Genomic DNA, 27,839 nt, shown 5'->3' on the forward strand with positions numbered 1-27,839 from the left:
TGTTTTGCAAGATTACTGAATACATTTCAACTACAAATGTATTCTTTTCTGAAAATATAAGATCCAAACTTCTTTGCAGCTCACTTTTAAGGCAAGCTATTTTATTCCTTCTTAGCCCGACAATTTCTTTACACATCTTTATTTCTTTATCACTAAGCATTAGAGCAAATTTTTTTGCAAGACAGATTTTTGATTTTCCAGTTTCATGTAGTTGGTGAAGAAACTTTTTAAAATTGTAAATTTTTAATTGTGGCAGGAGTTTTGAAGTGCTGGAAGGAAACCAGGACGGTGGGGCAGGAGGGGAACAGTTTCTATACAATTAAAGAGACAATCATAATGAGATGCATTCTCATTACTTCTGGGAAGAGAACAATGTAAGTGCTTTCACCCAATTAGCTTTTCAACTTCCAGATGCCACACGAGATTTATTTTCAAGATTTGCAAAAGCATTTATTAAAGAAATCTCCATTATTTAAAAGAATGAGAAAACTTCAAAGCTCTCAAAACTGAATCACTGCCTATTTGAGAAAAAGATAAGGCAAATTCTTGCAGAAACAAGCCATGTACCTGCTACCAAAATACAGTATTCAAATAGTAGGTTGGTAGGCAGCATTTTTCACTGAATACAGAAAACTAATGTGACCTGTCTTACCAATGAGAAGTCTTTTTTAACTGAAAAAGTTACAACTATTCACTAGGCTTCTTACAAACTAATTTAGGTCAGTTTATCCTGACCACAGCCATTCTCTGTAAAGGCATCTGTTAATGTTTAAGAACACAAACAGTCCCTTAAAAAAATTACAAATGCACTTAGCACACTGTCACGAGTACCACTTTGTTTCTTGCTCAACTGCATCATGCCATCCAGCAGAAGCCTGAAAAGGCAAAAGTACTAGCACGCCCATTATCCCCATGCACACAGAAAGAGACATGGGGAGTCTCCTTAGTGGCATCCTAAGTAGCGGTTGGTCTGTCAGGCTGAGAACAGGGGAGTAAAAGGGTAGTCCACAGTGGGGCTGCAAAAGAAGCTACACAACGGGTGACATACAGATGTCCCCATGTCCTTTCAAATGAGACTGCTGAAAATATTCAAATGGTTGGCACCTCTCCGCACTTGGTACATTTAGATTTAGTTGCACAGAAAGAATAATCAGAACTGGTGATGATGGTGGGTTTGAAGATCCATTTGCAAGAATAAAGGAAGCAGAACTGCTTGCACCCTACAGCAAAAAAGGTATGAGCAAGAAGTCTCTACGTATTACTGGATTTCCTCTTATCTCTAGACATACAGAGTAACAGTGAGCTGCAGTTCCCTTCCAGCTGCACTTCAGCAGATCTGACTCCAGCTGCAGGCTGAACACTGCTCAGGATCTGTTCCTCTGCAGGTGGCTGCCTGGCATAAGTTAGCAGAAAACAACAGCTGAGCTGAACAAGAGGTGACTCCTTAAGTCAGTCACAGTGTTTGGTGCAAAACACTTCCTTTTAGGAAGCTGATGAAAGATAATCTATAGGTACATGAAAATAGACCAGATTCCCAACAGATGACCAGAAGTTGCAGCCATATAAAATTACTCAGCTCTTCACTGTTTCATTTTTCCCTTTCATTTTAATACTCTTACTGCAAAAGCCCTTGCACTTTATTTCAAACTCTGAAACAACGCTATTTAAACCAGCGGCATATTTCCAACCCTTTCCACCCACCCCATATTCAATTGGACAGTGGAAGAGGGCAGGTCAGTTTAGAGACAAACGTAAAGCCATTCCTTGCTGGGAATAACTCAAAGAATCTTTTTCAAGACTTCCATTTCCTGCTTCTTTACCACAATTTCCAAGCCCCACTGTAATAATTAGCATTTCTTGACAGAGGAAGCGACAGTTTCAGCACTCTTCCCAAGGAACCACAAAGCACTCTGAGCAGTGGATTTCTCTCCACATCATACCCTTCTACATCTTTAAGTATCCCTGACCTCAGCTGCAAATAAATAAAAGTTTTTATACAAAACTTGTTTTTCCAAAGCTCCTATTCACAGATCAGCCTCTAAGTAACATGAATAGTTACATCTAAGGTTTTTTACTTCAGAAATCAGTTAGATGTTGCTTTGAAATAATGTTCAGGCAAGCTCTTCGATTTGTGAGCTTTTTCAGAATATTTTGGAAGTGCACAAGAATCACCCTAGGGCTACATCCTTAAAGATTTTAATTTCTCTTTAGAACATATTTGCCAAAATGAATTCTCTCTTCTCTAGCTATTTTTTCCAGCTCTTTCTGTTCACCTTCTTAAGACACTTTTGTTATTGAAGGGTCCAACCTGAAGATGGAAGTACACTCATCAACTACAGGAATCTACAGAATAAACAATTTTATAGAGAGTTGTGTATGACCTCATAATGATAAAAAAAAAGTTCAAAACAGTTACTCTCATCAGTTATGTAATGACTTAAGCTACTTGTCACCACCTTCAAAACTTCCCACCTTGCTCAACACCTAAATTGTGTTGCCTGTAACTCCTACCATATACCTAACCTGATTCATGTACATAAAAAATAATAATTTCTCCTCTGTATTAAGAGATGTTACAGCATATTTGTTTTTAAGGCTTTTAAGATAGTCCCACTGTGAGAGTAAGAGCCAGGGCTGCCAAATGTACCAGCTTATAATACACCATTGACAGCATCAATAAAAAAACTTCACTCCCCTGCATACAAAGGTGGTAGAATTTGCTCCTTGGTCTGGTCCAACTTGGAGACAGCTCATAGCTGCTCACAAACAGTCTCTCTTACCTGGTGCCTGTTATCCTCCAGATCTCTGGTTACATGTTTTTCCCTGTGACTCACTAGTTTCTTGGAATAGAGACCATCTCCTTCCTCACTGAAGGAGTGCTCAGCATGTAAGAGATGCAGCTGCAAAAAACACACTGACAACAGTTCTGGACAACACTGGTTAATTACACTAAGGGTCAACTTCAGCCCTCTGCTTTAGACTGGATTCAATCATGTCTTGTTAAAAAAAGAGAAGAAAAAAAAAGATGAGGAGCTAAATTAGAAAAGCCTTATCAGCATACCCAGCTTTACATATCTGCTTTTCAGCATTACAGAACCCATTTTCCAGGGAAGTAAACTTGCATCTGCCAAATGGCTACAGATGAAATTTTACATCTTCAGTTGCTCTTGGTTCTCTTTTTACTCTGCTTAGAACCCCATGCCCCCATGGGTCTCTTGATACTCTGCTTTCAAGATGCAGTAGGTAAATACTTAAGGCTCAATACATTATCAAAATACTTATTAAGAAACTTTTCTTTATCCAAAGCTAACTTCATACTACAAAGCTCTGTCTGTGCTGGTAGCTTGATTTGTGGCATGAAAAACATCTCCTAACCAAGATGACTCCAGCAAATTAACCAAGTAGCTATGTCACAAGCCAAAGTCAAGTTTTTTACTAGAACACATCTTTCCTACAGACTATTTACACACATTAGCAAAAGAAAATGTTATTGTTCCTCCTCACTAGAACACTTCTACTGTGCACCTATATATACACCTAGATACACTTGTACAGGAAGCACAGACTGTCCTAAACACTATTATAAAACAAGCCCTGTAAATACAATAATTTATTTTTTGCAAAATGAAAGCATCAATGCATTGATCTAAAGACAGTGAGGTCCTTCAGTGGAACACATGGTTACTTTGAAACAGAAGAAATATATTAAGTCCTAAAGCATATCAAGTCTTAAATTGGGAGAAAAGCATTGGCTTCTAAAACAAAATGAAGATGTTCCTGCACTTCCAGCTTAGTTGAAGATTCAAATCAGTTAAATAATGTTTCTTTTGCCAAGAATAACTTAAACTATTACTCCAGAAAATACAATTTAAGTGTACAGTCATAATTTTAAATAAGTTAAAATTTACAAGCACTAAAACCTAGGAATATTAAGGTCACTTGCTTACAAACTATTAATTTTAGAACAAGCTGTAGCTGTTTACATGATTTAATGAGGACAGCCTGAAAAGGTTTGCTTTTCTAAGCAGATAAAGTTTGATTTGCTAGCTTAAGCAAGCAGTGCAGCAAAAAATGGGCAACGTAGCCATTGCTGGTTTTACTATGAAAAACCATTTGATACCTCTGAGCATTATTAACCACATCTTACCTCCCAACTAACTAAAAATTGAGTGGAGCTGTCATTTCACTTAGAAATCAGCTGTACATTGATTTATAGAGATATTTAATAGACCCTTCTTCTCTCAGTAACCCAGCATCAGGGGATGCCACAGTTCTTTAGGCACTACTTGTGCATTTGATGTACCTGAACACTGAGTGCAGTAATTCCTGTCTGATGCTGTAAGCCCCTGAAAGTATAGCCCACATTATTTTCAAATACATATCAGTTAAAATTTATCACCATCATACTTTGGACTGAAGCTATATAACGTTGATTCTGCACTATAATTTTACTGTTAATCAGGACAGTGTCAGATACATAAAAACATGAACGATGTGAATGATACACAGCTTTTCCCTTTAATATGTGTTTGCAATCTGTAACAGACTAGTTCGTTAGCATTTAGTTAGAATGTTATGTAATGGTTGAGGTATTTGTAATAAAACCAGTCTATTTCTGTCAGCCTGTTCTTCATAGACATAAAAGCTGTCTTCATCTGATTTTTATTAGGACTTCATCTTCCTCTACTCTTTATGCATTTTTTAAGACTTCTGTGCCCTCTGTTTGCGTTTCACCAACACACACAGAGTATTATTTCCTCCCACCTCCTCACACAAATTTCAGCTTTTATTTTTACACCTGCTTTCACCCATGTGAAGTTTCTGCAGGGTTTTGTGAAACCCAGACCCCCCCCCCCCCCCCCCCCCCAAAAAAAAGAGGGCATGAAGCTGAGCAAAGAAAAAATTTCCTACAGAAGATGAACAACTGGTTCTACCAGTAAAACACCACTGGCAGTCCCGTCATTACAAGCCCAACATCCATCCCCAACTAGTGGAAAGGTGGTGCATCTTCAGGGCGGAGTTGGGCTCCCCCCCGCCCCCCAAACCCTCCATTACCGTATACAGCCTCTGAAGATGTCCCACTCTTCCTTCAACAGAAGGAAAAGGAACGTTTTTTCTTCGCTCACATCTCCAGCGTGCTACACAAGGGTTTATTCCTCTGCAAGACCACACTATGCAAGGGTTTAATCCTTCTGCAAGAGCTACCTTTTTCTTTTTATCTTCACATCTAAGCCTCTTATCCACACCACCCTTATATGGCATTTAGACTACATCTTCCACCCTCTCTCCACTTCCACATCACTCCTATTAGTTAGCCTGGAAAATATTCTGGAACAAAGAGCTTGCACTTTCAGTAACCTAGGACACCTGGCTGAAGTCAACCCCATACCACATACCCACTGCTTTGACTTACATTCTTTCTCTTAATTGACATATAGCATTCATTCAGACAGAACAAAGCCTACACAAGAGCTGCCTTCTGAACTGCATCATCTTTTCCTTGCTAGTTGTGGCCCGTTTCACTTTCTCTAGTAGACTTCAGGATGTGGGGAAACAGGACCTACAGAAGATGCATACCATAAATGTGTACCATCGAACAAGGATTCCAGCAACCACGTTAAAACCATAGACTGATGTAACTACTTTGCTCTACAAAAAGGTAGGGTTCCTATTATGAAATCTAAATGAGAGTAAAGAAATTATAAATTGCTACTAAAGTGCAAAGAGACAGAATATTTACATTAGCAAAACTCACAGAAGTGACTGCGTATTGATTTATACATATTTTACAAGCTATTATTTACCAAAGCAATCAACTTTATGCAGAAAACATATATACACTAATGCAGAGTTCTAGGTGACAGACACACACACAGAGGCCATAATCCTAGTCTCCACACACAAGCACTGGCCTACAAGAGAACTAAGTTCTCACTTCAGGTTAAACAGCCACCTCTTAAGCACACATCTCCACCAAATTGGTCATACTCCCCACGCAACGAGCACGATATCCTGAGGCACAAATTGCCTTATCACTGAACATTCACCAAGTTCAAATAACTCCCAAAACTTTGAGATTCCTTAGTCCCAAGGAGACTGCAGCAGAGTTGCACTAAAACACCCCAAAATTAACACTGAAAAAAAGTTCTCTAGACTACATAATTCAAAGAAAATTGACAGCCACTCAGATCCTGGCAGTCAGTATTAAAGGGTAATCCTTTTGTTTCTCACTGATGGACAAATGAGATCACGTCCTGTTTCCTCCCCCCTTCAAAAGCAGTTTCTTGTCTGAGCAGAGCTCTTCAGACAACCGGTAGGCCTGATGCCTCACTGCAGAAGAAATAAAACTATTAAAAAGTCCTGGTCATTCCACTGGAAATTATGCTAACTTCTAGTAATGTACCCATCTGACCCCAGCAATCAAAGAGCAACAAGGAAAAATGGTCCTTCCGCAATCATACAGAATTCAAGACGTTTCACAAAGGAACAAGCTTACAAAACACATGAGAGACACAGAAAGTAAAGAAATAGAAAAAACAAAATAGCCCATTCAATGCCCAGCACCACATTCTCATGCACGCTCCCCTTCCCCATAAAGGGGGGCTAAACCAGAAACTATCTGGGCCATCTTTAGCCCCAAGATTTTCAATCCCTGCATCCCTTGGTGATGGCTCTCGTTATGCCCACTGCATTATGCCCACTGCAGACTAGCTGCCTGAATTTTAGCCGTGTCATCTAACCATGCTCTCACCATCCTTTAAGCGCTATCAATAAGAACATCCCTGACTGCTCACCCCACCCCTACAAATCTTGTCGCTAGGAACAGAAACAATATCTTCCTGAACGGTGCTTTGCTCAGTTACACATCAAGGAACGACCTTTTACTGTACAACTCAAGAACTGCGGATGAATATTTCAGAGTTAGAAAACCGAAGCGCCGTGCCCTGCATGTGCCTCCAGCATCCCGTAGGAAAGGGCTCCCCTCCCCCCGCGTTTCTGGAGGAAGAATCACAGCCACAAAGTGAGCGCAAACGCACGAACGGAACGGCACGTTTCTCCAGCAATCTCCCTAGAGAGACAGAGAGACCTGCAGCCGTTAAAAAGGAAAGGGCGGGGGGGGACGACGACGACGGGGGACAGGAGGAAGGGCGGGAGAAGCAAGCAGCACACCCGCAAGAGCGGCCCTCAGCCGCCCCCACCGCAGCAGCCCCCCTCCCGCCGCCCCCGGGCGAGGCCCGGCGCTGTGCCCGCCGCGGGGCGCGGCCGGCCCCGGGCGGCGCGGCGATGCGGTGCGGTGCGGCGCGGCCCAGCGGCGCGGGGCAGCCCGACCGGCCTGCCCGCCCGCCCGCCGCGGGCCCAGCGCCGCGCCGCCTTCCTCCGCCCGGCCGCGGCGGGCAGAGGTGGTACCGGCCCCCGGGGGCGCCCCCTTCGCCGCCGGCCGGGGGCCTACCGCCGCCGCCGCCAGGCCGGGCGGAAGCCGCCCCCGCCCGGGGCCATGCGGCGCAGGCCGCTCGCCGCCCGCTCCTCCCGGCGCCGGTCCGCTCCGCAGGCCCGCGGGCCGCTGCGAAAGGCGGAGGCGCCGCCGCTTACCTGGCGCACAGCGCGGCTGGGCCGGCGCTCCGGCCCTCCCCGGGGGTTCCCGGACACGGCGAGGCCGCTGCCGCTCCCGGCGCCGCGACGCCGCGCCTCAGCCGCTTCCACACAGGGGCCAAGATGGCGGGCGGCCAAGCCGGCGCCAACGACGTCTGACCTCACCGCGCCGCGCCGCGCGCGCGCGCGCCCGCGCCCGCCCGCACCCCCGCGCCGGCTCCGCCCCCGCGCCGCCGCTCACGTGGCCACGCCGTGCCGCAGTCGGGCGGGCGCGCGGCTCCCCGCGCGCCCCCTGGCGGCGCGGCGTGGTGGGCGGGGCCGCCCGTCCCCCTCCCCACGCGTGGGGACCGGCAGCGGGCTCAGGGCGCTCCGGTGGGTCGGGGGGAGAGGGGGGTACGGCTGGGGACACGCTCTCCCGGAGGCGAGCGGCTGCAGCCCGAGTGCAAGTTGTCCTGCGCCCGTCTGCTGGGTTTGCAGCAAAATCCCCAAATGAAGGCACCCACGGGTGCGTGGGGAGGGTCGGCCTTCTCCCCGTCGGCTTCAGGGTGCCCTGCGGCTGCCTGGGTAATGGCGGGGACGCTCGTCCACCTGGATTTGTCACTGTATATATTATTTCTTAGGACAGGGCTCTCCCCTCCCTCATGACTCGTGGTACTGGGTCCACTTGACACCCCCCTCCCGGATAATAAACCGTTAATAACACCACCAGAGAAGACCAAATCCGTGAGGTTTATTTGTGGCTCCCTACTTCATGTCCCAAAAGCTACCAGACAAATACAAACATCTCTACAGTTAGTGGTTCAGAAAATCTCAGGGTGGCGTGGGTCTTGCTGAAATTTTATGGAGGAAGCTCGAGCAGGCGGGGGAGGAAGGCTAGCCCAGTGCACACCAGCCTGTCCCAAAATGGCTCTTCCCAAAAGCCCTGTGAAGATCCAGCCTGGTGCTGGTGCAACACGGGCACGGGGTGCGGCAGGTTTGGGGTAAACGCTCCGTATGGTCCTCGGTGGGTGTGAAACATCGGCAGGAGGAGGCTGGACACCCGACAGCGCTGGGGTCCGGGCTCCTGCCGACACTGGCCCAGTTCCAGTCCCGCTGACAGCACCCGGCAGCGGCATAGCTTCGCACCGTCCCCAGCTCGCCCGAGACCGGGTCTAACCAGGTTTCTTCTACAGCTGGGGACCTGCCCGGGGGCTCCAGCCCGGCCAGGGGTGTCTAGAAAGGAGGAAACCTGCTGTGAGAGCCACCGGCAGGGCCAGGAGGCACAGCCAGCACCAGCCGTCAGAGCCATCGGAGGAGTCATCCACCACTCGAGTTCTCAAGGGCTTCAGCGTCCGCTGCCACTGAGTCAGGATGGCATCTCTGGCCCCGCTCCACTTCCCCCGTCCCACCAGTCGGTACTGGTAGGGTGTGCAGGGGCCAAAGAAGATGGCCAGCGCCAGCCGGGGGTCCGTCAGGAGCAGCCTCAGCACACTGGGCTTTATGCCGGCACACGAAGCAATTTCATCAGCGTAGCTGATAAAACTTAGCTTCAAATTCTCCCTCTCGGATGGATTCCTTCAGTGGGACATAAAAGAGACAAAATCAAATAGCATCATCCCATCTCAGTTCCCAGCTCCATGGAAAGCAAAAGCTCTGGGCTTAGACATTGGCTAAGCCCCACTCTCCGTGGCTGAGCTCCCTCAGCCCCAAATAAACCTAAAGGCACCGAAAGAGCCTCTGTGGGGTTGGTCCCCAGCAGTTACCTGGGGCAGGGAATAGGCAGAAGCTTGTTTTGTCTCTGCAACCTAGTCACAGCCTCAAAAATGCTTCTAGCATAATACTGCCATTGTTGTAATGCCACAAATATCCACACTACGTCCTCCCCCGAGGTTCACAGGTGTGGATTTGGCTGATTTTGAGAGGTAGAGGAGTAGACATTCACAGATGAGACTGCCAAGGGGACTGGGAAAAACTGGGAGGTACAGAAAGCTTCCCATGCTGGGAGGGACCTCCAGGATTTTTCTGCTTGAGGTCTCCTCCCCCTCGCAGGAGGGAGGACGTGTGCTGAACCTGCTTCAGCAAATTTGGGGCAGCCTCGAGTTTGTCTCCGTTGCACCTCAGACTCCTGTATTTCTGCGTAACGGCATCGTGTCTGCAATCGCTGGGGCTCCTGGTGACAATCCCCGTGGCTCTGTTTTGTCCCAGATTTTCATCAGTGTCCTATGAGCCAGCTCTGCCCTGCTGGCAGACCTAACCCAGCCTGCACCCTGCCTGGCCTGAGCTCCCCTCCTTGCTCCTGAAAGCTGCTGCAAGGCAGCACGTCCACCATCACCGGTCCCATAGCATTGAGGGCACGTCTCGACCTCCTGTAAAATCTCAGAGCCGACAAGGCAGGACGTTAGCTCCCACGTACACAACGGACAAGTTCCAGCCTTGTCTAATATTCATCTTTGACCTGTCAAAAACTGCCACCAAACTGTCCCCCACCCACATTGCCTGGTTCCAATAGGGTTTCTGGATGGGGCTCGGCCCTGACCCCAGCGCTCCCCGCTGCCTGGATTTGGGAGGGAGAAGCCACGAGATGGCACCCTTAGTCTGGAGGAAACTGCACCTCCATCTTGACATGCTGGGAATAAGGACATGGCTTGGAGGTCTGGCGGAGGGGACCTGCAAGTCCTGGGTCTTGCCATAAGCTGCTCCAGAGCACTGTGCCCTTGGGATCTTGGCCCGTCATCCATAAAGGACCCACAACAGCATTTCCCCACCTCGCTACGGGTGATGAGGGAATAAATGCATCCAAGAAGAGTTGGTTGTCCTAGGTGGGTCCCTCTCACGACCGCCACCCTTTCCCTAGGGTTATCCTGGCACACGGCCCCCACTGCACCCCAAGTGCAGGAGCATTATGCACCTTTTGACTGGCGGCTTCTTCTTCAAAACATCAGCCATCATCTTGCTGGTGGGAGGGAGCTTGTTCCAGCCTGAGAAGAATAGAGAAACCAGAGACCTCCATCAGCAACTTAAGCTGAAAAGTTGACCCCCTTCCCATGCTCCCAGCCCCTTTACTGAGAGTGTTCGTGCTTGCTCATTACGGCAGCGTGCGTGGAGCAGCAGGGATATGGGGGTGCAGTTGCGGGGGGCAGAGGCTAAAGTGCTACTGATGCCCATGGCCACCATGGGCACTGCAGCAGAAGCCGAAATATGCCCTAGGCTCTATGGACAGCACGTCAGGCTGTCCCAAACTTCCCACCCCAGCAGATCCCCCCATCCCTGCACCCCATCTCCCACCTGCAAAGATCCCTGTCACCCAGCGAGCCTGCATTTCTGTTCCCACCATCACAGAGCCTGTCAGCTGGACTAAGCCAATGATGGCCAGCGTCGGCTTTTCCAGCTGGGGAGGGAAGATGCGTTTATAGAGGGAACGATTATCGTCGAAGAGGCTGCGAACCGACTCTTCGAGGAAGGCAAACGAGAAGGAGTAGCCCGTGGCAAAGAGCACCACATCAATGTTTTCTTCAGTTGTCCCATCTTCAAAAACAGCAGAGCTTTCGGTGAACTTTCTCACTTTTGGCTTCAACACAACAGTCCCAGAGAGGAGGCAAAATGGCAGCTCTTCGTTGACAATTATCTTAAAGTTGGAGCTTGCAGGTGGAAAAGAGGACAGCAATGTTAGCATCTGAGAGGGACCCGAAAGGTCTTTTGTGGCCAGAATTCCCCTCCAATGGTTTGCTATTCCACAAATATCCCCTGAAATTAAAAATTGAGCATTTCACACCACTAAAACCCCCCTGACAAACCAACAAAATAGTCAGAAAAAACACCTCTTGGTGGACGCCAAGCCATAGTTCGCATGGTTAAACCGTGAATTGAACTTCCGAAACCTGATCCTCTTCGTGATGGCTGATGGGAGAAACCAGTCAAGAAAATGGTTGAAGCGGGTGGTGTTGACCATGTCGAATGGGAAGCCATGGTCCGAGACCCGGCTGATCACCCATGTGTTGCTCCTGGCGCTGAGGAACACCTGGGGAGAAGGCAGGTCTCAGCCTCCTGTCCAGAGGAGTTGCCAGTTTTGCCCATCCCATCTCCTGCACTTGAGAGCCAAGAAGGGTATCCCAAGGGAAGGAGCCGGTCCAGATAAACCGAACAGCTCGTGGTGGCTTCTGCAAAGTTCCCACAGCTGCTGAATGGCCACACCTCAGGTGGGCCAAACTCTCCAGGAATTGCAGAACTTCTTCAATTGCCCTTAATTTGAAGTGCTATTTATTGAGAAACCCAGCGGGCAAAGTTTTCCGTGTGGACCACTGGCTCTTGTAGTCCCTTGGCCGGACTTGGCACCACCACAGAGCTGTACCTTCGCAGCCACGCGGCTCAGCTCCACGGAGAGGTCACCACCGGTGTTGCCAATGCCGACCACAAGGACCCGCTTTCCCCGGAAAGCCTCCGCATCTTTGTATTCCTGGCTGTGGAGGTACTGGCCTTTGAAGTGAGTGTCAATACCTAGGCAGAGAGCAGGGAGCATATCCTACTGCCACATACATTTGCTTGCCCCAGCCTTATGCCCAGACCCTCTGCAGCCCCCAACCCTCCACCTCCCGCCTCTGCAGCTGAGAAACCCATGGACATCTTGGCTCCACAGGTGATGCCACCTTCTTGCACCTCCTCTGCTCAGTCCTGCTTTGCAAATTCTCATGCAAGAGCCTGGCTGCATCTTTATGAGGTGTTTTTCCCATTCCTGGGAATGCCGCCCACCATTCCCATAGGATGAGGGTCCTGCCTGCCCCAGCATGGGGGCTTCGTGGAGCAGGCAGGCTCACAGAGGAAAATGCAGCCAAGGGACCCATGGGTGCTGGGCGAAACCCTGGGGGGCAGCCCCAGCCCACCCCACTGCTGAGGCAGGGCTTACCTGGGAAAAAAGCCAATGGTAAGTAGGGCTCCTGGAAATGGCCAGTGCAAACCATGACAGCATCAAAGACGTGCACCTCCCGGATGCTGTTGGTCTCGGTGACCACCTCCCACTGGCCTGAGGTGGTGAAATCTGGGCGCTTCCTTACGCTGAGAACTGTCGTCTTGCACCAAAGCCCAACGAAATAGCAGTCAGGGACTGTGCCACATTTCAGAGAGGACCTGCCTGCAAAGGGCTGGGGCTGCCACAGGCAGGCTGGGTCCCCGAGGAGCTGCATGTCACCTCTGAAGCTGTTAAATCCCACCCTGCACCTTTCCCCTGGTGATGGTATTGAGGCAGGGGATGCACCAGGCAGCCCATGTTTGAGCAGCCTAATTTAAAACATGGAGCCAAAAAGGCTGTGTTCAGGCTGCAAAAGGCACATGGTCTTCTATGGGATCACACCCGACATTTTCCCGTCCCACCTCGGCAATGCCCTGGTATCTGCAGCCACTGATGGCTCTTCTCCCCATGGTGTTTGTGGTCCCTGCTCACCCTGAAGCGTATGTGCCGCAGGAGGTCAAAGTGCCGGCTGTACATCCGAAAGTACTCCAGGAGAAGGCCATGGGGTAGGTAACTGGGAAAATCCTCTGGACATGGGAAGTCGCTGAAGCAGGACATCTCCTTGGAGGTGTTGGTGATGACTGAGCGGTACACACTGATCCTCCCACCATCCATGGAGTCCTGTGTGAAGCCAGCAGTGCCATTTGCAGGTGTGTGGGGAAGGACTTTCTCCCTCCACAGTATTTGAATATTTTTCCTCCTTGTATTTGGGTCCAAGGAATAAACCAGGACTAGCACATGGTGACCATGGCTTCTGCTCCTTCCACCTCCTTCTCCACCCTGAAGTTAGGGACACCCTCATGCCTGGGACAGGGATGATCCCTGAGGGCATGGCCACCCTTTCCTCTTTGCTGCAGGCAAAGGGCGTCCAAGGGAGGGGACAAACCCAGGGACAATCCTCCCCGCGCAAGCAGAGCCCACTGACCGTGTACCGCCAGAGCCCCCCGATGTCCTCACTCCTTTCGAAGCAGGTGGGCTCCAGCCCCTCGTCCAAGCAGCACTTGATGGAGGCCAACCCACCAACCCCGGCCCCAATAACGGCCACGCGTCGCACCATGATGTCCTGCAGCAGGCAACTGGCCAGTGTGCGATCAGCTGGAAATAAAATAGCCCAGGGATCAGCAGAAACACCAGTCCCTTCTTCCCATCCCCAGCAAAACACTCCTGGTCTTCTCTGGCTGCAGGTGTCCACAGAGGAAAAGTGTCCTGGGAGAAAGCCATTGCCAGCTCCTGACTCAAGCATTATGAATGGATGCTGCTTTTTACCCTTCCTGCTGGGCTAACCCCACACCAAGGCCACAGTGATTCCCCTCCTGCAGGCAGGGGAAAAGGAGGCACTTCTAAACCTCATTGCATTGCTGCTTCTATTTATTCCCTTTCCTGGCCCAAACCAGGGCATGCAAAGAAGGCAAAGGGTCTCGCAGCTATCTGCTTCTGCCTGCACAAAGTGATCCTCCTGAAACCTTTTCAAGAAACAATTATTTCAGCTAAGTTGGCTCGTTTTCACGCTTTCCTTTTTAATTTCCCATTAAAGGGCATTCTCTTGAAAACAAAAAGGTTTTTTCTTTTTTTAAAAAAAAAGTGATGCCTGACTGAGCAGGAGCACGGCACAGCAATTCAGAAGTTAGACAGCACTGTGAAAGTGCAGCTGGGATTACAGAATATACAAAAGGTAAGAAACCCAGGAAACACAGGATATAAATGGGAGGAACTCAAAGCTAGGGGCGTGTAAATTGAGCTGCACTGAGCTTGACTGGAAAGCAGAGGAACTAGGAAAAAAATGAACCCATGTGAACTTTGATTAGATAACAAACACTCCTACTGCAGTCTAAAGAGTCATTTTTAACTATTTTTCTACCCGTTTATGTGTCAAAAGGTAGAGTTAACATAAACAGGAACTGGAGGAAACTGCAGAAAGCCAGGGAAAAATGAGGGAGGCAAAAAAAAAAGCCCTTCTGCATCCAAAAGCCCAGCCTGAGCCACTCCTTGATCTGCAGGAACAGGGCAGGACATCCCAACGCTCGCCCACTCCGTTTCTGGAGCCTCCCTTGGCTTTGGGAAATGGTAGCAGTGTGCCTGGGCTGCTAAAGTCCCCCCTCTTTTCCAGCGCTGCCTACAGATGCCTTTACTCTGGAGGGTCCCCGCAACACCCCCTCTCCCCCCACCAGCAGCAAAAGCCAAAACCCCGGAGAGCTGTCTGCCCGCTTTTAAAGCCTGCAAAACCCAGCTGGAGAGAAGCGAGGAGCAAACCTTGCGGGGCAGTGCCGTGCCTTCGCTGCTCAGGCTTCGGCCGAACTTTGCTTCGAGTTTCTCTAGCAGCAGATTTAAAGGAAAGGCTGAAGTCCGGGCAGCTCGCCGCGGCTCCTGCACCACTGACCTTTACACCCGCGGTTCCCAGCTCTGCTGTGTTTAAATGCGCTGGCAAAAAGTTTTCAGCCTCCCTGTGGCGGTGCCAGGTGCAAATCCAGGCAGTAAACCCAAGGGGGCTGCTCTTGCAAGGACTCCCACGCTGCAGTTCACCACTGCCCCAGCCCTGGCAGCAACTTGAGCTTGTCCAGATCTGTTCCCCGGTGCGCTGCCTGGGCTGGGCAGGCACTTGCTTGGCATCCCCGGGAAGTCGGCAAAGCACACTCCCTTTGCCCACATGCCAGCAGACAGCATGGATGGAGGACACGGTGCACAGCGCAGCCTAATTTTTGGTGATCAATGAAAGCCCCTGCAGCCCCAGGCTTGTGGGTTGCCCACGGCACCTGCCGGCATGGCCCCAGCCCAGGCACGGGATCCCCCAGGGAGATAACAAGGTGGAAGCCTGCAGCGTGCTGCTGCCACAGCTGATGAAATTTTATTGATTGAAAGTCTCTCCATGCACAAAACGAAGCCCCAGGATTGTCCGGTGATGGGGAGCGCAGGGAAGCAGAGCAGGGAGCACTCAGCCCTACAGGGTACCAGCCCCAGTCACCGCAGCCAGGACCCTTTCACTGGAAAGACGCACCAATTCAACCCAAACCGGGATTTTGGGGTCATAGGGTTTAAGGTTGGAAGAAGGCACAGCCTGACCTGTGTACCCAGCCCAGATAACCCCTTGCTGGATTAAAGACCCAGATTCCTGGGTGATTTGGGGCAGGGCTGGGCACCTGTGCTCCTTTCCACCTGCAACACCCAAAGCCATTTTTGCTAGTCTTGTCCTCGCTTCATCCTGGCCAGTGTGGTCTGGGCACGGCCATGCCACACAGCTGTGCTCTGCTCATGGCAGCAGGCAGGAGAGCAGCAGAGGGGCAATAAGTGCTGGGGGGAGGTTGTCATCCCTGGTTAATCAGGTCTGCAAAGCTGTGCTCATGGGTGAGCTGGAGCAGAGAGAGAGGTTTGTGCTGCTGGTTAAAGTTTTAAATTTGTTGCCATCTGCTGAAATCCCTTTCCCCCTGTCCTATGGCACCCTGTGGAACTGTCTGACCTGACATAACATCCTCAAGGACAAGACAAAACTTAAACAGGCTCTAAAATCTACTGGAAACAAAAAACCACAGCAGCCAGGAGCAGGAGGAACCCCACCACAGTCAGGAGAGAAGGGCAGGGGCTGGAGGAGCCGGCAGGGACTCGCGTTCTCGTGGGCTTCAGGGTCCGGTCCCACTGGGTGAGGATGGCCTGGCGTGCCCCCTCCCAGCGCCCGGGGCCCCCCAGTCGGTACTGGTAGGGCGTGCAGGGGCCGAAGAAAATGGTGAGGGCCAGCCAGGGGTCTCTGCAGAGCAGCCCCAGCACGCTGGGCTTGGCACCAATGAAGGAGGCGAGCTTGTCCATGTAGACCAGGCAATCGGTTTTGAGGACTTCGTCAAAGGACAGACCAAACCTTAATGAATTGGAGAAGAAAAAGAGGTGGGAGAAGGATTGGTGTCAGTGGGGCTGAGAGGAACTGGAGGTCAGATCCTCTGCATCCGCATTGTTATTGCATCCGGACGCAACTGGGTTCCTCTTAGGAAAGGACTGGGTGTACGTGCAATGCGAACCAGGGTCTGCCCAGGCCCAGATCCTGCCCATGACACAGCATGTGTTAAGTGATGCTGGCTCTGGTATACACCTCTCTCACATGCATCAGTTGTTCCTTCACTTCATCACCCACAAGTTGTATCCAGACCCCCTCTCTTCACTTTGGTGGACCTTTTCTAAAAGACTTTGCCAAACCAGTTTTGTTTGTTTGTTGTTTTTTTTCAACTAGTTTCCCTTTGCTCTCTGCAGAGGAGTCAGAATGAGAAAGGTGGCACACTTTAGTTTCCCTCACATTCATTTCAACTGAGTATTGCAAAAATGTGTGGTGAATTGAAGAATTGTTCCAGTTCACCCTTCCTGCAGAATTCACCACTTCACATCCCACCTATGCTGTTTAACCTTGTATTGTACAGCAACTGGTCTGTGCAATCTTGTATTTCACCCCTCTATAGCTTTTCTACTACAGCAGTCTAGATGAACCATGGATTAATATATCGCCTAGTTTCCTGGTTTTATCATTTCCTAATAATTCTTAGACTCTGATTTGACCTTTTGCCTGCCCATGAACTATGTGCTGATGTGCTGAGACATCTATTCACAGTGATTCAGATCCCTGTGCTGAGAGGTGAGACAATTTGTATGTACACATTGGGTTGGCTTTTCTTTCCCCCTGCTGAATTGCTTTGCATTTATTACCATTAATTTCTCTGCCATTTTATCTCTCAGTCCCTGGGGACCCTGGCACACTTCCCCAACTCCCAAGCAAGCTTTAGTCTCGACTACCCTGAATTTCTTCCTGACATGAACAGGCAAAATATCAGCATCAAATAAAAGGTTGCATTGGCTTAGTGCAAAAGAGTAAGGGGGTGGCTGGATCTGGGCATCACCCCCTCGCCTCTGCTATAAATGCAGGGAGCAGTCACAGAGTGTGAGCTGTGTTGCTGCTCCTCAAACTCCAGGGGCTTTTCAATCCACCGAAAAACCTTTGGGGCTCCAGGGACTGGCTTACCTTCGTACTTGGTTTTTCTTCTTCTCATTTACTTCCTTCTCCATGACAGACTGAGGAGGCAACCGACACAAGCCTAGAAAAGAGGAGAGCATCCTGCAGAGTTTAACTCCTGAGGGGACTTGGGAACTCATTCAGCAAAGCGTGGGAAGCGCTTCCCCAGGAGGGCAGGAAAGCCTCATCGCTGGATTTAGCTTGGCAGTGGCAATTTGGCAAAGACCAGCCCTCCATGGTGGTACAAATTCACCTGCACTTTTTCCTGCTCTTACAGATTTGTGCTGTTGGGGCATAGGCAGATAATGTATGGTGAGATGGGCTGTGCAAAGCCCCAGAGAGCACCATCCCAAAGAGAAACACCAGAGTTCCCCTGGTTCTGTGGAGGAGCCCTGATGCAGCCCTCCACACCAGCCCAGTGGGAGGTTATTATTATTATTTTGATTTAAAAAAAACCCAAACAACCCAAAAAACCACCAGTAGGCTTCCTTCCTCACCTCAATAATTACAAATAATTCCCCTTGTAGGGCAATGGGACTCTTTTCCTCTGGTCGTCATGGTGGACAAACCACCATGTCCCTTGAAAAGCAGTAAATTCTGCCAGGATGGATCCACCACAGTTATCTTAAAGACAACTCTTATCTGTGCATCCAGGTTTACATATCCATCTCTGTGCTCTGACTTCTAAAATATTTTAGAGAGAAAATACTGTCATGAACAACCTAGTTTAGACTATGATTTGCAGCCTCAGGTGCAGGACTGCACATCAGCTGAGTCACAGTAAGGAACAGAGTGCATGCAGCAGGCTGGGTACAAAGCATTAGCTTAAAAGCATCAGCTTAAAGGGCAAAAAAAAGCGATTTAAGGTAGATGTTATTAACTTGCATGTAGCTTGGACCAATCATGCACTCATGTTGCTGTAGCTCAGCTGAAGTGAAATAACTTGGGAAGTCTGAGCCCTAGAAATGCTCCCTTGTCCACTTTGAAGTGAGCTTTGGAGTCCCCAAGGACTGAAATCCCTCTTGGTGCATAGAGGGGACAAGACGTGTCCAGTTTTAGCTGTGCTTTGATACAGGGGAGAGCTCACGTTAGCTCTCCTACCTTTGAAGACACGGGTCACCCAGCGTGCTTGCATCTCTGTCACAGGCATGATGGCTCCTAACGGCTTGATTAGCCCAAGAACGGCCAGGGTGGGCCTCTGCAGGTGGGTTGGGAACACGTATTTGTAGAGGGACGCGTGCTTGTTTTCCACCTTGATGACTGCTTCTTCTAGGAACGGGAAGGAGACATTGTAGCCCGTGCAGAAGACGATGATATCGATGGGCTCCTCCTCAGGGCAATTGCAGAAGACAACCGAGCTGTCCTTGAACTCCTTCACTCCTGGCTTTATGGTGATCCTCCCCGTCAGGATGTAGCTTGGAAGGTCGTCGTTCAGCACGGGCTCACGCACCAGGCAGCTGTGGACAGCCGAGGGGCTCTGGGTGTTGGAGACCATGAACAAGCCCTGCCGGTGCCCCTGCTCCTCCTCCCCCTGCGCCCTCCAGCACCACAACCTCCTGGTGTTATTTGGTCTGAGCAAACAGCCCTACCTGCCCCCCCTCTCCAAATACTGACATGTTTGACCCTTGCAGCAATGTCATCCAGTCCCACAGCCTGAGGGACTCATGGAAATCTCCTCCCTTCTTCCTCCATTCATTCAATTACTCTTTAAACCACCTCTTTTCAGAGCTGATCCATGCTTTAAGCCTCCCTCCTCCTCTTTTCCCAAGGACCCTCAGGAGGAAAACCCCTCTGGTCCTTCCTGGGCTTTTCCAGTGTGCTCCATCTCACATCACCAGGACAGGGGGCTACAGCTTATCTTCTGCTGGGCTACAAACTCCCTGCTGGAGATGACCCTGGTCTGGGTGCCATTTGCTGCATTGGTTGATGTTGGTTGCTGGAGATGTCCCCCCTGCCTGCAGCACAAGCCCTGTGATACCACATGGGATGGGAGCCACCAAGAAGTACCTCTTCTCTGGTTGAAGGCCATAGTTTTCATGATTGAACCACTGGTTCACCCTGTAATTAATCAATCCCTGTGAGAGGGGTCCGGGGAGGCTGTTTCTGATCAAGCTCATAAGTCGAGTGTTGAAAACCATGTCCCATGGGTAGCCGTGGTCAAACACGCGGCTGAGCACCCAGGCACCTCGGCTGGTGCAAATGGTCACCTGGGAGAGAGCCGAGAATCAATGATTCGGCTGATGAATTTGCTGCTTTCCCTTTATAAAGTAACCCCAGAGGGGCACGGCGCAGACAGCTGTGCAATGAAAAAGCAGCAACAACATCTTTAAGACCTCCTGGCAGCTGGCGATGGAGGTGAAACAGGAGAGAAGAGAACAACCAGCTCTCTTTCAGGGTAGGTTTTTGATCAAGCAATACAGCTTCAGAAATACTGTTTGGACACCATGCAGGGTAAACCCAGCTTGTTCTCCCTGCAGTGATGGCAAACTGAGATATTGCCCCCCCAGCATCACCCTCCCCATGGCCCTGGGGTGGCTGGGTGGTGGTACCTTCGCAGCTACACGGCTGGCCTCCACCGCTATGTCCACTCCCGAATTGCCCATGCCGACCACGAGGACACGCTTCCCCTGAAACACGTCAGGATGCTTGTACTGCCGGCTGTGAAAGTACTGGCCTCGAAACCTCTCGATACCTTGGGGAAAAAGAAACAAAGCTTTTAATTGAGCATATGTGGGGTTTTTGGGGACGACTGGTGTAGAAACAATCCAGATGGCAAGAGCAAGGAAGTACAATTGCTGGACTCCGCGGACTCGGGAAGCTCCAGCCCTTCCATTCCACGCACATGGAACTGGTGCTTCCTCTCCAAAATGGGGTCTCACTCATCCCTGCACAGCGGCAAGCAGGGATACATGTGCTGGGTGGGACTTGGAAAATAGTGATGTGCAAGAGCTGTGCTGATGCAGTCTTGGGATTCAGTCTTTATGAGATGGGGCTGCAAGGTTCAGGAAAGCCAGTAAACCTCTTCTCCTGCCCTGCAAATGGCTTCAGAAGCACTTGATAATGCTGATGGTAAGGCAACCCTCTCTATGCTGACAACTGGAGACATTTATCACAGCAGTTATGAATACAGCCCTGTCAAAGATGATGGAGCTTCACTGAGAGCGCCTTTTCCCATCTCGCATACTGTGTGGACAGTTTCACGGAGGCTAAACCATCCTACCTTGGAAGTTTGCTCTGAAGTGACCAGTGCCTGCAAAGACAAAGCTGCTGAAGCACGAGGATGTATTGCTGTTCACGCTAGGAGGTTTGAAAAGCAGGAGCAAGAAAAGGAAGGAAGCATTTTCCCTGATGAACCCCTAACCCTTTTTCCCTCAGCATCTGGAAGCAGGTAGCTGCAGGCAGCTGTGTACCATACCGGGAAAACAGTGCAGGGGGAGGAATGGCTCGGAGAAATTGCCGCTGCAAACCATAACGGCATCAAAGACGTGCGATGTCTGCTTCCCGTCCACCTCCGTGACCACGTCCCACTGGCCTGTGGTGGCAAAGTCGGGGCGTTTCTGGATGCTGACAACGGTGGTCTGAAACATGGAAGCAAAGCGGAGTCACCACTGGCACCTGGTATGTGCGGGGAGCGGGGCAGTGCCGGGGCACCCATCACTCACCCCAAATTTGATGTGCTCCCGGAGGCCAAAGCGCTCGGCATAGGACCGCAGGTAGTCCAGGAGCTGGGCATGGGGCAGAAACACCGGGAAGTCCTCTGGGTAGGGGAAGTCGGAGAACGCTGACATCTCCTTCGAAGTGTTGCTGATGACTGATGGGTAGAGGCTTGGCCGGCCGGCCTCGATGTGTTCCTGGCACGGCACCCCAGGGTGCATCAGCCCTGTGCCCCACAGTGGCGACTGTTCCCCCGCTCCCCTTCCCCTGCTCTCAGGGCGCGCAGCCGGGAGAGGTCAGCACCCAGCAAGTTCTCGCACCCCATCCCCACCCGCTGGAGCCCAGCTCAACCCGCTCCCCAGCCTGAAAAGCTGCAGCTCCCGTGGGAAGGAGGACAGGCACCGCCGGCTCACCGTGTAGCGCCAGAGCCCCCCGATGTCCCGGCTCTGCTCAAAGCAGGTGGGCTCCAGCCCCTCTTCCAGGCAGCACTTGGTGGCTGTCAGCCCGCTGACGCCTGCGCCCACCACTGCCACTCTCATCTCCTCCGTCTCCGCTGGGATCCCAGGCTGCGATCGGGGCTTAACCTGGGAGAAACCCCACAGGGGGTCACCACCCTCTCAGGGAGCAGCTGTCAGCATACCCTCTATAGGGGATTTCTATATATGCCACCCCCAAACCTTCACTCCCTTTTACCAGCATTCTGGGCTTTTCATTTACAAGTTAGATTAAATGTCTTTAAATCTCCTTTTTTCTCTTATTTATTTATTTATTTTTTAATAAATCCATCCACTTTTACAGCATGCTCGCCAGACTGCTTCCAAAACCCTGCAGTTGCCCTGGAAACTCGCTTTGAAAGTATGTAGTTAAGCCACAACTCACTGCCAATTTTTATTTACAAGCTGTGTTTAAAATATCCCTCCTTATCAGTCTTGCAAATATTTGTATTTTATCTTTGGAGATCTGTCCCTGCCTTTCTCAGAAAAGAAAACAAAATGTGCACCAGGACTATCCAGTCTCTGCATCACTGACCGGGTCCTGGGGAAAACGCTGCTGACTTTGACACGGCCACCGAGGCTGACAGAGGGGCTGCAGGTGTAGCACACCTTGGCTTTAGGGAAGTTTTTGTGTCTGTCTCCCAAATCTGCCCTGCTGGAGAGGTCTGGACTGGATTGACAGGCTGTTGCAGGGCTGCAAATTGCTCCAGCCCAGGGCTTGAAAGGCAGCAGCCCCCTGGGTTGACGTCCAGCCCTACAAGGCTCCCAGGGTTGCAGTGAGGATGATGGACCCGAACCCTTCTTGATAGTGCCAGGCAATGAAAGAAGGGACGATGACCAGGCACCGTGGCTCAGGCTGGACATTGGCAGAGCAGGGACCACCACACAGGTGCCCTGGGAGTGCTGCTGCAATCCCTGGTTTAATCCCAGTGCCGACAGGGAGCACTCTGCTTGACTGAATTATTAACCCGGTGTGCTGGAATGGCACTACAGCTCGGTGGCACCAGCTCCTCTGCCCCAAGAAGCACTTTCAGCTTCCACTGGACACAGAGGATGGTGTATTTGTCAGACAAAAAAAAAAAAAAGTCTTGTGTAGAAAAATGGGGTTGGACACAGTATTTTCTAAAAATCACCAAATTCTCCATGAACAATTCAGCTTTCAGTAGGAAGGCAGCACCTAGTGAATACTCTGCTTTCCAAGGTTGGAATGAAAACCAGACTTTTTCCTTTTTAAATGAAGAAAGCACTAGCTTAAGCTGCTCATCATTAGTTGTTTGGGGGTGGTAGGTGGGTGGGGTTTGCATGGCGGGAGTTAATTTATATCACAAACATCTCCAAGCTACATATGCTATTTAATTCCCTACCCTTTTGCAGAAAAGCTAGAAATAACATCCAGGAACCACTGTCTCTGCTACCCCATGCCTGTTTCTGCCACAGTTTCCGTACTGTCTCTGCAAGTATTCGTAGCAACTAACCTCCAAAGTCTCAAGCTGTGGGGTGCTTGCGTGGGGCAGGGAGGGACGGAAAGGCTTCGCAGTCCCCCGGAGACACTTACCTCCTGGCCTTGGCTGCCTGTGCTCCTCTGTCTTGCTGCTGCTGTGGGGAGAGCCCCTCTTGCTCCCGATTTATAGGCGAGACGCGGCACTTTGGCAGAGGCAGGGGAGGGGAGGGCGGGTGGCTCCCCCCGCTCCGGCACGGCCACCCCACTCCCGCGGTGGTTGCACAACCAGGGTTTTCATGGGAGGAGTGGCTGGACTGGACTCTCCTGCTGTCGTGCTGGGTGAGCCAGACAGTCCGGCTGATGATCCCTAAAGGAGCTTGAGTGCGTGGGAGAGACTGGAGTGGTCCAGATGTGTCCCACGGTCATGCAAGGAGGACCCGTGTGTGCAGGGGCAGCTCCAGCTGTGGGATGTTTTCACTTGCCTCATGGCTGCTTTTCAAAAGGGAGCTGAAGCAGCTGACAGACAGCAGGGTTTTGGTAGGACTTTGAACCCAGGGCACATTCCAAAAAAAGAGAGCTGGTTTTGTGGTCACTGCTCGCGGGACATGAAGGCTGCATCATGCCACCGGCCACACAAACAGCTACTGGTGGCAGGCAGGAGGCTCCTCATGCAAATTGGGAGAGTGTGAAATGGCCACAAATACCAGTGCACTAAGGTCCTAAGCACAAATAAAGTGGAAATGTTGGCTGAAATATCAATGCAGGACATAGCATTAGCACCCATCCAGGTATTTTCCAGGAGCAAATGAAAATTGAAATAAAGGGAACAAGGCAGGCTTTGGACAGGGCTTTGCCTCCAGCTACTCAATATATTTAGGGGTGACTGGTGAGAAAGTATGAAATCTTTGCAAATGAATACAGCTGGACACAGAGGCCATGGCCAGACAGTTGATAGAGGACTGGGTCTTTAGGAAAAAACAGTGTTTAGAAAGAGACATAGTGATATTTGTGTCATGGGGATGACAGCAGATGGCAAACTGAGGCTCTGCGGTGTGAGTGCAGGGGACATGGTGAAAGCTGCCGGCCCCATCAAGAAATCACCTTGACACTGACAAAGGCGGTCCTGGAGTGGTGGGCCCAGATTTGATATCAGCTCTTTAAGCAGTTTGAGTAACCAAGGAGGCTGCAGGGGAGGGGAAGAAAAAACCCATCTGAGGTCTGCAGAACAGAGGGTGGTAAATAAAGCAGCTCCATCCAACAGAGACATCTGCTCAGAGCCTGTGTTCAGATCTGCAAAGGCACGAGATGGGCCCATAGCTGGGAGTTGAAACTAGAAGTGGAAATGAGATGCACATTGATAAACAAGGAAGGTAATTAGCCATAGGAAAAGTCTGCTGAGCTTTGTGGTGGACCCAGGCACTTGAACAAAACACGTTTGGTTTGTGGAGGGACAGGACTCTGCCCCTGTGCTGGGGCACTGCCAGGAGCGTTGCCACCCATCTGCAGCACCCACAAAGAGACGTCAGTGTTCTCAGACTTCCCTACCCCAGGATCTCCTGCTGTTTCTGCCCAACGCCTGGCTCCTGGGGTACTCTTGCCTCCAGAGTACTTCGGGTTCAGAGCACATGCCCAGTCTGGGGCCAGCGGTGCCTGCCACGCTCCGGCACAGCTCAGCAAGTGGTGGCTGAGAGCGACGTGCTTGCAGGGGCTGGAGCCTGTGAAACCAAACTCATTCGAGTTCAGGTTTCAGACCACTGTCAGCAGCACGAAGAAACATTCAGATTTTGCTCTCCCAGGCCAATGGGACATGGTTACCAAGGCAAATCGGCAACAAGCCTTGCACATCTTTGACGCTGTTGGAGTTTGCACAGGCTACGTCTCCCAGCTCACACTCCCACTAGACCCTTCTCCAGATGCACAAAACCTTGCACCTGCAAAGCTTCTTGCCAGCACTCAACAAAAAAGAGTAGGGAGTCCACAAAGGCAAATATTTTGTTCTTTATGTGCTCCTGCTTTTGTGAGTTTCCCAGCAGGGATCCAAGCGACTCGCACTTAGAGGGACACTGTGGCAGCTTCCCAGGAGTGATGTTAGTGCTTTTAGGAGGGCAGTTCAGGGAAGCTTTCTAAAAGAACAAGTTGTATTTTGGCATAGATGAGCTACTGGCGTAGAAACGGGGCCAGATACCTTTGCTGCAGCTGCTTACAGCAGTGGTGGCTTTGGCCATCCCTGATGGGGAATCCAGTCTGGAGGTGTGGGACGAGAATCTAGGTTAGAAACACGTCCAAAGCCTCAGTGCCCTGGGATTAAAACTCACTTTCCTGTGATCTGCCTCAGGTCTGTGGTGTTCCCCTCCACAAATACCCCTTCGGTGATCTGGACCAGGCATGCAGAACAAAGTATTAGTGGAGATGAACAATGTGATAGCAGGGAGGTAATTACTGTTAATTACGCACATGCACATGCATGCCTGGGGAACAGAAAAGTCTTTGGAAACACACAGAGAAATTCTGGTTGCTTTACTTACCTTTGCTGCTGGCACGGCGGGGATGGCATCCTGGGACACATCTCTCCAGCTTCTCTCCAGGAACAGTCTGTGCGGAGCAGAGAAGAGAATAGAATAGACAACACATTAGTGGGGCTTTTTTATATGTTCTCAAGGCTGGAAAAAGTCTTCATGGCCTGGCGTTCAAGCAGAGCATCCTTTGGTACCATTGGTCCAGTCCTCCTGAATTTCTGTTGTTGCGAAGACAGGAGAAGACACGGCCACAGAGGCCCTGTCCCCATTTCTGAGCAAGTGGGTTCTGCTGCCACCCAGTCGGGGAGGGAAGGGTGACCCTGCCATCATCATCATCGCACACACAAACTGCTGGGGAAAATGGGCTTTCACCAAGGGATGGAGTGAGGCCAAGTGAGGGCATGTAATTTGGGGAACAGTTTTACCACCTTCCCTCTACCCAGCCTGGGACACCAAACAGCTGGGTTTGTCCACGTCCTCACATGCTGGGGCACAAGACCTGTTAGATGCTGGGGGTGTATCAGTCATGGGGGACCACAGGGAGGGGCAGGAGCAGTAAAGAACTGGTGGTGGCTCAGGACAAGAACTGGGAATGGGACGTTCACACACCAGCCCGATGGTGAGCCCCTTCTCCTCTTGAGGATCAAAGCTCCCTGGCACTGGTGCAAGCCTGGGCTCTGCAATGGGCTTTTAATCCTTAAAGTAGAGGGAAGGAGAAACTTAATATATCCATTTAGCCATAATCAGATGGGAAAGGCACCTTCTCTGAAAAACTCCGGCACCAGTTTCATCATCTCTGTTTAAAATAATGCCAAGGAGGGGCAAATCTATGTACAGACAAGTCTCAGCACAGCCTGCTTTGCTGTTTTCTACGCTTGTGTCAGCAGCTTTTGGTGTGTGTCATGGTGAAGGGGGACAAGAAGAAGAAGAAAAAGTGGAGTTTCTTGTTAAGCCAGTCTCTAAGCAAAGCAGGGTCCTCACCATCAAGCAGCCGCTGCTGCCACACACACTCAGGAGCTGACGGGATGTGAGGTCTGGGCTCATCAGGGAAACTCTTAATTTTCCCCTCTCCAACATTATCACTGCCTCCCCTTACTGACCAGAAGGCTTTAATCACCATTTCTTTACTGCACGTGGAGGTGAGGCTGCCCCAAAGGTGGCTGTTGCCTCCCACTGCTTCCCACGAGGCTGTGGGATACTGCGATCCATGAGGTCAACAGAGGCTGCAAGCAGCTGCTGGCGGAAAAAAGTATTTCCCTGCCTCCATTTCTTAAAGCCTGGATTTTGGCCCTGAAAAAAATTGCTTATGCTTTGGTCCCAAGGCCAAAAGGCAATTTCCTGCTTAAAAAAGAATAAGACAAAACCTCTACCCCAAGCAGCAGGGGCTGTTTCCCTATTTACTATTTCCCTATTTAGAGGACACTGGCAATGACAAACACTGGCAGGACACTTACACTTCTTTTTAATCAGAGCTAGGTGTGTTCAATATTTTGAACTCTTCCTGAAACTTCTCAAGAGACATCACTGTTAAGGAGACCCAAAGGATATCCAGGAGCAGATGGGGCCTGTAGCAGCTACTAGAAGAGAGGGATTTGCTTGCTAGGCAAGGAGGTCTCTGCGTGGAGGGCACAAGTGTTTTACTTCAACATACTTGGCAAAGTTTAACCTGATTTAATAATAAGTCACCGTGTTTCCCAGGTATGTAACCTGTGGAATTCATCAAGAAGAAGCTGCTGCCCTTGTTAAACCTATTGTGTTAATAACGCTTGGAGAACTGCACTTTTTAACTTCTTGGTTTTGGAGGTTTTAAAATGTACATTTAAGAACTTCCCCAGACAACTGCTCAAAAATCTTCACAAGAACAACCCTGATGGACGCAGACACCCTCCCTTGCTCTCCATGTCTTTGTACCAGGACTCAAAGCAGATGAACGCATATACTCCCCAAGTACCATGGGAGATGCACCCAAATAACATGCAGCAGTAGGAAGGGCTTTAGACCCTCCTCAGCTCTTCTGAACCAAACCTCAGCATCAAGGAGTCCATCTCTGTCATTTCACAGGTAAAATAAAACATAACTACTGAAGAGACTGTCGGAGCAAATGGGAGTTAAGTTAAGGTAACTTGTAAGCAAATAATCATAAGAAAGAGCTGTCTGGAGAGCACATGGTTAAGACATGCAC

At 50.3% G+C, this 27,839-nt stretch overlaps 3 protein-coding genes across 16 annotated transcripts in view; all 3 read right to left on the reverse strand.

Annotated features, from left to right (window-relative positions):
- Window positions 1-7,741, reverse strand: part of PRRC2C (proline rich coiled-coil 2C) — an 80,346-nt gene extending 72,605 nt beyond the window's left edge. For 11 of the 14 annotated variants that reach the window (XM_075038455.1, XM_075038447.1, XM_075038443.1 and 8 more), the window contains exon 1: window positions 7,591-7,741. The gene's annotated coding sequence lies outside the window, so the exon portion shown is untranslated. The remainder of the gene's footprint in view (window positions 1-7,590) is intronic. The other 3 variants (XM_075038456.1, XM_075038454.1, XM_075038451.1) reach the window with 1 other exon arrangement.
- A 577-nt stretch (window positions 7,742-8,318) lies between these two features.
- LOC142035856 (dimethylaniline monooxygenase [N-oxide-forming] 4-like) lies at window positions 8,319-15,010 on the reverse strand. Its single transcript, XM_075038458.1, has 9 exons — window positions 14,822-15,010; window positions 13,497-13,666; window positions 13,004-13,192; window positions 12,470-12,632; window positions 11,918-12,063; window positions 11,388-11,587; window positions 10,855-11,207; window positions 10,478-10,547; window positions 8,319-9,144 (listed from the first exon to the last, which is right to left on the reverse strand). Exons 2-9 carry the CDS (start codon window positions 13,626-13,628, stop codon window positions 8,757-8,759), a joined length of 1,641 nt encoding a protein of 546 aa, XP_074894559.1. The 5' UTR covers window positions 13,629-13,666; window positions 14,822-15,010; the 3' UTR covers window positions 8,319-8,756.
- A 375-nt stretch (window positions 15,011-15,385) lies between these two features.
- FMO1 (flavin containing dimethylaniline monoxygenase 1) lies at window positions 15,386-23,404 on the reverse strand. Its single transcript, XM_075038459.1, has 9 exons — window positions 23,256-23,404; window positions 21,620-21,790; window positions 21,215-21,403; window positions 20,968-21,130; window positions 20,102-20,244; window positions 19,560-19,759; window positions 18,654-19,009; window positions 17,562-17,634; window positions 15,386-16,415 (listed from the first exon to the last, which is right to left on the reverse strand). The coding sequence occupies exons 2-9, from the start codon at window positions 21,743-21,745 to the stop codon at window positions 16,073-16,075; spliced, it is 1,593 nt and encodes a 530-aa protein (XP_074894560.1). The 5' UTR covers window positions 21,746-21,790; window positions 23,256-23,404; the 3' UTR covers window positions 15,386-16,072.
- Window positions 23,405-27,839: the final 4,435 nt, after the last annotated feature.

The sequence above is a fragment of the Buteo buteo genome, chromosome 10 (genome assembly GCF_964188355.1).
Source record: "Buteo buteo chromosome 10, bButBut1.hap1.1, whole genome shotgun sequence".
NCBI classification, from domain to species: domain Eukaryota; kingdom Metazoa; phylum Chordata; class Aves; order Accipitriformes; family Accipitridae; genus Buteo; species Buteo buteo.

Excerpts from the sequence above, each read along its gene's own strand:
- LOC142035856 (XM_075038458.1), bottom strand. The coding sequence starts at position 13,628 with ATGGTGCGACGCGTGGCCGTTATTGGGGCCGGGGTTGGTGGGTTGGCC. Across the intron at positions 12,633-13,003 it reads TGCGGCACATACGCTTCAGG|ACGACAGTTCTCAGCGTAAG; the intron begins GTGAGCAGGGAC and ends CTTTGGTGCAAG. Across the intron at positions 10,548-10,854 it reads GGTGACAGGGATCTTTGCAG|GCTGGAACAAGCTCCCTCCC; the intron begins GTGGGAGATGGG and ends TATTCTTCTCAG.
- FMO1 (XM_075038459.1), bottom strand. The coding sequence starts at position 21,745 with ATGAGAGTGGCAGTGGTGGGCGCAGGCGTCAGCGGGCTGACAGCCACC. Across the intron at positions 20,245-20,967 it reads CCCCCTGCACTGTTTTCCCG|GTATCGAGAGGTTTCGAGGC; the intron begins GTATGGTACACA and ends TTTTTCCCCAAG. Across the intron at positions 19,760-20,101 it reads CCAGCCGTGTAGCTGCGAAG|GTGACCATTTGCACCAGCCG; the intron begins GTACCACCACCC and ends GCTCTCTCCCAG.